This window comes from Fomitopsis serialis (assembly GCF_022376445.1).
Source record: "Fomitopsis serialis strain Sig1Antser10 chromosome Unknown B0H18scaffold_237, whole genome shotgun sequence".
Lineage (NCBI taxonomy): Eukaryota > Fungi > Basidiomycota > Agaricomycetes > Polyporales > Fomitopsidaceae > Fomitopsis > Fomitopsis serialis.
The window spans coordinates 51,898-60,703 of record NW_025955197.1 but is presented as its reverse complement, the minus strand read 5'-3'; the positions used below and the strand labels follow the sequence as shown (position 1 = coordinate 60,703).

General features: G+C 53.5%; 1 protein-coding gene across 1 annotated transcript; it reads left to right on the top strand.

Annotated features, from left to right (window-relative positions):
- Positions 1–1,263: 1,263 nt before the first annotated feature.
- On the top strand, positions 1,264–7,969 carry B0H18DRAFT_961058 (uncharacterized protein; the record flags this gene model as incomplete). The annotated part of the gene is made up of 23 exons (XM_048043024.1): positions 1,264–1,958; positions 1,999–2,118; positions 2,160–2,522; positions 2,543–2,653; positions 2,778–3,095; positions 3,173–3,246; positions 3,279–3,563; positions 3,610–3,724; positions 3,773–4,070; positions 4,116–4,293; positions 4,342–4,753; positions 4,800–4,893; positions 4,936–5,236; positions 5,289–5,303; positions 5,354–5,485; positions 5,538–5,564; positions 5,675–5,809; positions 5,862–5,966; positions 6,011–6,088; positions 6,139–6,344; positions 6,402–6,667; positions 6,690–6,720; positions 6,779–7,969. 23 exons carry the CDS (start codon positions 1,264–1,266, stop codon positions 7,967–7,969), a joined length of 5,550 nt encoding a protein of 1,849 aa, XP_047885456.1.
- Positions 7,970–8,806: the final 837 nt, after the last annotated feature.

Below are 8,806 nucleotides of genomic sequence, written 5' to 3'. Positions count from 1 at the left end.
AAACAAAGAATGACTATGTAGTTCTGTCTATGTGTTCCGTAAGTTCAATTCATATCATGAGACTATATGATATACGTACCTTGAGTGAATGATCCAGTGTTGTGCCATACTACACACAGATGCAGAAGCTGACAACCATTAGTATGACATACTACATATATGGAATGTACCACTCACCCATACCACATGTTTACTGCCTGCAATATGCCACGTCACCCAGGTTCAACATTGGCCCTGTACTGGAAACAAATATCAGTGCAGTATTGCATACAGATTGAGAACGTACCAGATCTTATGCATCTACAATATGGACATGTGTGTAGCATGACCGTCAGATCCAAAGTACCCATACAAACAAGAGATGGCGCACACCAACCAAGTGTCAGTGCGGAGGCCCTCTTATGCCCAAATGACATATGCTTGTTTGTTATGACAGAGTCACAATGATGCCCCCAGAACCCAACAACACTGTAAACAAGTGACAGCGCACGCCAACCAATATCAGCGAGGAGGCTCCCAAACACCCAAATGGCATATGCTTGTTTGTAGCAACCGTAGTCACTGGAAAGCCCCCAGAATCAAAGTAAAGCCCCCAGAGCCCAATACAACAGCAACCTATATCAGAGTAGGTCAATGTATTATACTCAAATACATACATACATTGTGTCAACCAGCCTAGCAAGGCTACCTGCATGCCCATGGCAACATGCAAATAGTCTGTCTAGGCTGGGACTGTTGCAAGGGCCAGCATTCCAGAATAAAGATGGAGAGGAATAAGACAAACATGGGGGTTGGGAATGAGGAATTGCAATCGCCAATGCCCACTATATGTGACAAGAAAAGAGGCTTGGCATCAGGGCACATGTGACACGTGCTCTTTACTATGACTCATCATGTAGCTAGCTGATAAGGATACATGATAAGTTGCACTATGCGGAGATGTCAGACAATATAGACATATACAGTCAAGCATACTGTACAGTATATTCATAAGCAAGTCTACAATGAATTACTCAATACTTACTTTTAGTCCACTACAGTCATTTTTGATTAGTACAATTGAGGCCAGCACAAGACCAATATGAAAATTTGATAAATGAAAATTTGATTGATTCAGACATAACCGTTCCGCACCGCAAACACACGCGGGACGGGCGGGTCGAGGTCAGGAGGTGGGCTGGGGCCTGGGTGGACGGATGACCACCCATACGCCTGGAACCCGCGACCACTTTGGCGGAAACAGTCGCGCTGGGCTCTCCCAGCATGGGAGAGCCCTACACAACCGTTCCACACCACAAACGGGCGCGGGACGGGCGGGTTGAGGTTGAGGAGGTGGGCTGGGCCCTGGGTGGACAGAAGTCCACTGAGAGCAACCAAACCCGCGGCTGTTTCGCGGGAAATGGTCGTGCTGGGCTCTCCCAGCATGGGAGAGCCCGATGCAACCGTTCCGCACCGCAAACGGGCACGGGACGGGCGGCGCGAGGTCGAGTAGGTGGGGCTGGGCGCTGGGTGGACAGAAGTCCACCCAGCGAGCTCAGACCCGCGACCGTTTCACGGGAAACGGTCGCGCTGGGCTCTCCCAGCATGGGAGAGCCCGACGCAACTGTTCCGCACCGCAAATGGGCGCGGGACGGGCGGGCGAGGTCGAGTAGGTGGGGCTGGGCGCTGGGTGGACAGAAGTCCACCCAGCGAGCTCAGACCCGCGACCGTTTCACGGGAAACGGTCGCGCTGGGCTCTCCCAGCATGGGAGGCCCGACGCAACCGTTCCGCACCGCAAATGGGCGCGGGACGGGCGGGGCGAGGTGCAGTGGGTAGGGCTGGGCGCTGGGTGGACAGAAGTCCACCCAGCGAGCTCGGACCCGCGACCGTTTCACGGGAAACGGTCGCGCTGGGCTCTCCCAGCATGGGAGAGCCCGACGCAACCGTTCCGCACCGCAAACGGGCGGGTCGAGGTCCGGTAGGTAGGCCGGGCACTGGGTGGACAGAAGTCCACCCAGACAGCTCAAACCCGCGCCCGTTTCATGGGAAACGGTCGCGCTGGGCTCTCCCAGCATGGGAGAGCCCGACGCAACCGTTCCGCACCGCAAATGGGCGCGGGACGGGCGGGGCGAGGTGCAGTGGGTAGGGCTGGGCACAGGGTGGACAGAAGTCCACCCAGACAGCTCGAACCCGCGCCCGTTTCATGGGAAACGGTCGCGCTGGGCTCTCCCAGCATGGGAGAGCCCGACGCAACCGTTCGGCAGCGCGAACGGGCGCAGGACGAGCTTGCGGAAGTGGAGGTGGTAGGTAGGGCCCTGGGTGTGCAGATCGCGACCCAGGGCCTTCTGAGGGCCTTCGTTTGTCGCGGAACCGGCGACGCTCGACTCTCCCATGCTGGGAGAGTCGCCTGCGTCACTTGCGCACGGGCGGCGGGCGCGGGACGAAGCGGTGGAGGTGGGAGAGCAGGGGTGGTCGATGAGAGGCGCGCCGACTTTGATGGCGAGCTGCAAGGCTGTGAGTGTGGGCGTGTGGACAAAAGCGGGTGTGTTCGATTCTCCGGAGCTGGGAGAATCGACCGCAACCGCTCCTGACCGCCAGCGGGGCATGGGGGAGTAGGGGCCGGCCGTGCGAGGGCGTGAACTTCACGACAGAAGTCGAGGTCTTCACTCGAAGGTAAGCATTTCCTATGACTCAGAAACTCTACATTACTCACCTTATTGTTCCCTTGACCCCTCCTACTCCTTCCCGTCTCGTCGCGGGACGTTCGACGCGCGTCGTTGGACGCGACGAAGCTGAGGGACACTGCTCGAGCGAGGAGGATCGCTCAAGCGCCCTCAGCCACAATTCTGGACTCCGCTCGAGCGCGCGTCTCGGCATCGCACGGAGTCTCAATCCGACTTCAAATCCCGTCAATTTGGCGGGTCGGCAAGCCCCTCGTGCCGTTCGGAGGTGCAACCGTGCGGAATTTCCGGACGGTTGCACCTCCGAACGGCACGCGGGCGCCAAACACAGGACTCTGCGGTTTTCGCTCGAACGACCTCCATCTCCTCGACTCTCCAGCCTCTGCACCCCCATATTCTTGCCATCCAGCCCGAATTTTCGAACATCTGTCATGGTGAGTGCTTAGATATGCCATCCCTGTTCTTTTTCTGCAGTGAACAGCCTCTGATAGCGCTTTTTTTGGCACTGTAGCCTCAGGAAGACCAACCTGTCCTCCCCGAAGGTTTCCCTGGAGAACTGGAGTGTTCTCAAGGCAATTGGATATAGTAAGTGATCCATTCTTCATTCTGGGATGCAGTACTAACCATATCTAGCACTTCTGCTGCATATCCCTTCGGGATCCCTGCAAGCACAATCTTGAATGCGCCTGGGGAGTGGGTCCCAGTGGCTAACCGCCCCGAGTCCGCTCCTCCCCTCTTCAAGGTGAACGAGCACCCGCGTAACCCATACAAGGGAGACGCGAACGCAACGTGCTACCTCACGTTCGTCGATAACAGCGAGCGTGCTGCCGCTGCGACGACCGCGAGGAAGCCGTCGGATTGGGATCTCCCGCATGTCTCGGAGGACGACGCGCGGGACAAAGGTAAGCATGCAATCCATCTCATGAATGAGAGCTTATGTATTGCTAGGGTGGCACGTTCTGTGCCCACGTGACTCGCTGTTCGCACGGCCCGTCTACGTTGCGTCGCCGGCCGGCCCGGGCTGGGAAGATGATGTCCTGCGCCAACAGATCTTTGCCCAGAGGTAAGTATTTCTGTTTCCATATTGCTTTTCATGCTCACTGCTGCGTAGGGACATGCCCTTGGAGCTGCAGGAGCGCTACCTCAGCCTCCGTAGCGAGATCATTGGTCCCGTTGACCAGTGTTCCCGTGAGGCGCCCGTCAAGGAGGACGGGGGCTGGGTGAAAGGCACGGAGTTCGAGCGTCTTGTGCTCGACAAGGGCCTGAAAGGTACCGCTGACCGTAAGCGTATCTACGCTATCACCCAGTCCCAGCAGGCCCAGAATGGTGTCCTGTCCCCCAACGTAGAGGCTAAGTCCTTTGTGGGTGGCGATGGTGAGGATGCGAAGATACGTAGGGAGCTTGCAAAGGTAAGAGTTGTTGCATCTCACATTTTTTGACTTATCATTTTGCAGGTGGGCGGTGAACTTGGAGTTCATGTCATCCGCACCGTCCAGCCTGAGCTTCACCACCGCATGGAGCTGCAGGCCAAGCTCCTCGGGTACTTCCGCCCGGGGAGTGTGGACAATGTATGCTTTGGTGGGAGCCAGCTCAACATCTCCACGCCTGATTACCTGACAGAGCTGCAGAAAGGTAAGTCTTTTTCTTTATTTGTGTTCACTTCTGACACGTGTTATGCAGGGCCCATGAACTTGTCAGAGTCTCTGGGCTTTTTTGGTGGGCTGCACCAGGATCAGCATGATTCCATAGGTGCGATGTCTGTCATGACTGTCTTCTCGAAGTTGCACGCGGGCATCCACCCCGGGCTCTTCCTGTTTCCAGAGTCTTACACGTATGTGAGACTCCCTGACGGTTTCGCAGAGGACGAGACGGAGAGGTCTAGCCTACTCACCGTCTTGTTCTCTGGCCTTCATTGGCACATGGGGATGAGTCCGTATGTCACGGACCCCTCTGTCGAGATTGCAGAGGACGCACTGCGTCTTAACCATATCATGTACCCCATGAGCCGGGTCATGGATGGTCAGTCCATGCTTGCGCTTGGTGCGCTTGCGCGGGACGTGCTGAAGGTCCCACCGGAGATGTACAATCCTATGTAAGTCCTGGACTTGTTGTTTTTCAGCATACTGATGCATTTTCAGGTATGACCGGGACTTCAAGACGGATACCAACAAGCTCAACTACGCTGTTGATGGTCTCAACATTGGGGACAGACGTACCGTTGCGTCTTTTTTGGTGCGCCAGTTGTACAATGTTGTCTTCTCTTTGTGGCGTCAGGCCGATGTGGGCCCATCTCTTGACCCAGACACGTTCTTCAAAGCGTTCTCTGCGGTTGATGAGGAGGGCCAGCCCATCACGTTCTCTGACACGGAACTTGTTCCTGTCCTTGAACATCGGCCTGACGAACCTGAGTACGTTCATCCATCCATTGATGAGCGTGCTCAGGTTTGGAGGGAGTGGAAGGAGCACAAGCTGCACTATGCGGCTGTCATTCCACGTGCGACGTATGACAAGCACATTGTCGCCCTCCGCCATGAATTGGAGATTCCAGACCCAGCGCCAGTGACACGTCCTGGACGTAAGTGCTGCACTTAAGCATTTCTGGACTTGTGTTCTGACTTGGTTTTCAGGTTCCAAAGCACACAGTAAGTCTTGTACGTTCTCTTGTGTTGTCTTGCTCACTTGGTGATTGCAGAGAAGTCCTCCAAGAGTGGACAGAAGACTGCGCAAGCCAAGGGCAGCGCTAAGCCGAAGAAGACCAAGGGCAAGAAGCGTGCGCGCGATGAGGAGGATGGTGCAGATGCTGATAGCAGACCTGCACAGCGAGGTGAGTAGTCTCATAGTTGTACAGTTTGAGCACAATCTCATGGCTCTCACAGTGCATCTGGACTTAGGAAACGAAGATGGTGCGCTTTTTTTCGCTTTTTTGTTAGCTTTGCAGCACTTGTTGCGCTTTTTTGCGTTTTTTTGCGCCTTTTTTGCGCTTTTTTGGCTTTACTGACAGTTTGCCTTATAGCTCTTCAAGTCATAGGCCGTCCACGTCGTTCAGCACGTGTGATGGCCTTAGCAGGACCTGCAGCTGGTCAGGCTAGTGGGTCTGCTGAGCCAGCTCAGCGTGGAGGTGGTAGGACTTTGCGACCTCGGCGTGCCAGTAAGAAGTCAGTTGCGCTGTAGTAGTTCCAATTTCATGCTTTCTTTCATAGCTCGCCATGTTTCTGATGGAGAGGATGATCAAGCTCAGCCCTCTGTAGCTCTGGATGACCTTATGGGTCCACCTGCAGCGTCATTGCAGGGTGTGGATGATGAAGGTACGCCATTGACTTTGCATTTTATACGTGAATTTCTCACTCAGATATGTTCTTTTTCAAAGTTGATGAGAGTGATGCTGAGTCTGATGCAGCGGGTCCCTCTGGAAGTACAAGTGCAAACCGTGAGTCTCAATTTTGTGTCATTTGTTTCAATCACTCACCTTGGACTTAGCGTATGCGGCGGTTCTTTCTCTCTTCACTGAGGGGAAGTTCCATGCCATGAACAAGAGTCTAGGCAATGTTGCACGTGTTCTGAACGTGCAGCAGCCAGACTTAGCCTCTGTACCGCGCAAGATGCTTGACCGGCTCTTTGACGCGATGGAGGGTGAGGACTCTGCCACTGCACGCTCTGTTGAGTTTGCAGTTTTGTTGCAAAGTGTAAGTCCTTCAATTTTCTGATGCATTCAGAGCGTGTCTGACTTTGCATTGATCTAGAACTGGTCTGCTCAGACCCAGTTTGAGCGCGCTGATTGGGTCCAGCACCTTAAGCGCGCCATTCTGCGGTCTGAAGTCATGCTCATGAACTACTATGCATGGCTGTGGCTGGACCGTGTTGCAGTCAACTACTGCACCAAAGTCCTTGAAGGTGACTCTGACGCTGATGACTGGCTTGCACGTCTTGCACGCGCTGTGGACAAGGGCTTCCAGTCTTACAACTCTGTGAAGCTCCAGCGCGAGGACTTCCTCCCCAGTCTCCCACCGTGTTCTGCCACCATCCCACAGACACGGTACCAGTCGCCTGATCTGCGTCGTGGTGCGTCTATCACTTTCATCCATGCAACCCTGCGCACGTGGCTCGACTTCCCCACAAGACCGCTTCCTACCTCCACTCTCTCTTCATCCGCGCTATCATCTCTGCCTTCCGCACCTCTGATGTCCTCCTTCTGGATGGCGTCTGGGACATCTACCTGCGCGCGGAGGCATCTCTTCTCCTTCCTCATGAGCGCCATCGTCTTGTCTCCTCCAACCGTCTGGACGTGTTCTACTATGATCTCTGCCAGCTCCCAGTTCTCTCTCAGCCAACGTCGCCCGATGCGCAGGCGTTTGCTGAGTTCCTCAGACTTCGTGCCGGCGTCATCCCAGCTCCCTCCACTCCATCTTCCTCTGCTCCCCCTGCGCCTACCATTCCCCTGCAGCTCACCAACTCTGATGCTCACGGTCTTGATGCACTCTTGGGCTTCATCATGGACTGCTATGGCGTCCTCCCCCATCTCCTCGAAGGTGCGAAGTTGACCAAGTCGTCGTCTGTTCTTCAGCGCTGGTGTGCGCAGAACGATGACAAGCGCTTGCCTTTCCGGGAGCTCGCTAGGGGCCGTCGCGCAGTAACATCTCCCTCTGGCCCCTTCCATCCTGACAACATAGGCAAGGTTGGCGCCATTGCCAGCGGTATCCTCCACCGCTGCATCACCTTTGGAGCCAAGGCCTCCTACCTCTCTCCCAACTTCTTCCCTTCTCTCAAGGACTTCAAGAAACTTGTCGCTGTTCACCCGGAGGACTACCTCTGTGACAAGTCATGCTATGGGACACACCAACCCCAGCGCGGTCCTCAGCATGCGGAGGCTTATTTTGCAGCTGAGCCTCACTTCCGTGAGTTCTTTCGTGCGCACCCGGTTGCGTTCATGGATGCGCGACGGGAGTTCCTTGCAGAGTGTCGCACTGGAGCTATCCAGCGCAAGCGCCTTCCATCCTCTGGACCTCTGACTTCCACTCTCCTGGCTGCTGACTTTGCATATGCTGGGAAGGTGAAGATGCCGACGGTGGAGGAGATGGGTGAGGTGGTTTGGAACTTGAAGGCTGGTGCGTTTGCCGGTCTTGCATGTCTTGGACTGATCAGCGGCAAGTCAGCTACTCAAGATGAAGTGTGCAAGGCTTTTAAGCTTGCACATGATCATCTTGAGGCCAAGCTGTCTGCTGATGTGAAGTCCAAGATTGTGTTTGATCCTGTCATGGTAGAGCACACCCTGTGCAAAGTGAAGAGGGCTGGGAAGAAGGTGCCATTTTAGATAATAGATTGGTAGTGTTAGTAGAGCTCTGAGCTATACAGAAAGTCATGTATGGGTTATTCATTCAGTATGAGACTCTGCCTAAGGTAGAACTTCCTCATTGTACATTGCCCTGTCTACAATGGATAGACAACATGGTTGGATTGTAGCAAACATGATAACACCATGTCACAGACATGATAACCCTGTGTGTGATAGAAGTGATAACACTGTGTGACAGCAGTGATAACAAAGTGTGATTGAATAAATAACAGATGTGATGCTAGCAATGACATTCTACTATAATCATTGCAATACACTTGGTAGATTTTACATTTTGTGCAGGCTAATATGTGCTTTATGAACAATGAATAACCTCACAAAAATGGATGCCACACTGGCATAAAATGGCCAAGCAATTATCTGAGCATGTACTTTCCTCCCCACATCTGTATTGGCAACAGCTATAGAACATCAGGTCAATCTCAATTAGTATATGAAAAAAGAAGTACTGTAGTATGCAAGACATTGTAAATAATCATAACTTGATCCCAAAGAGGGCACAAGGATGAGCTCAATGGCATCCACTGGCATGCATATGGGATTGAGTCTGAGTCAATTCCAATACAAACAGTGTGACATAAGTCATAACACAGTGTGACAGTCATGATAACACCATGTCACTCACATGTCACTCACATGTCACTCACATGTCACTCACATGTCACTCACATGACAATACAGTGTCACTAACATGGTAACATAATAACAACAGGATGGGATGTAACAGATTGAATCAGGTATTGGACACTTGCTCCATATTACAATGTGTTGTGCATGCTTCTAAGTTGTTCATGA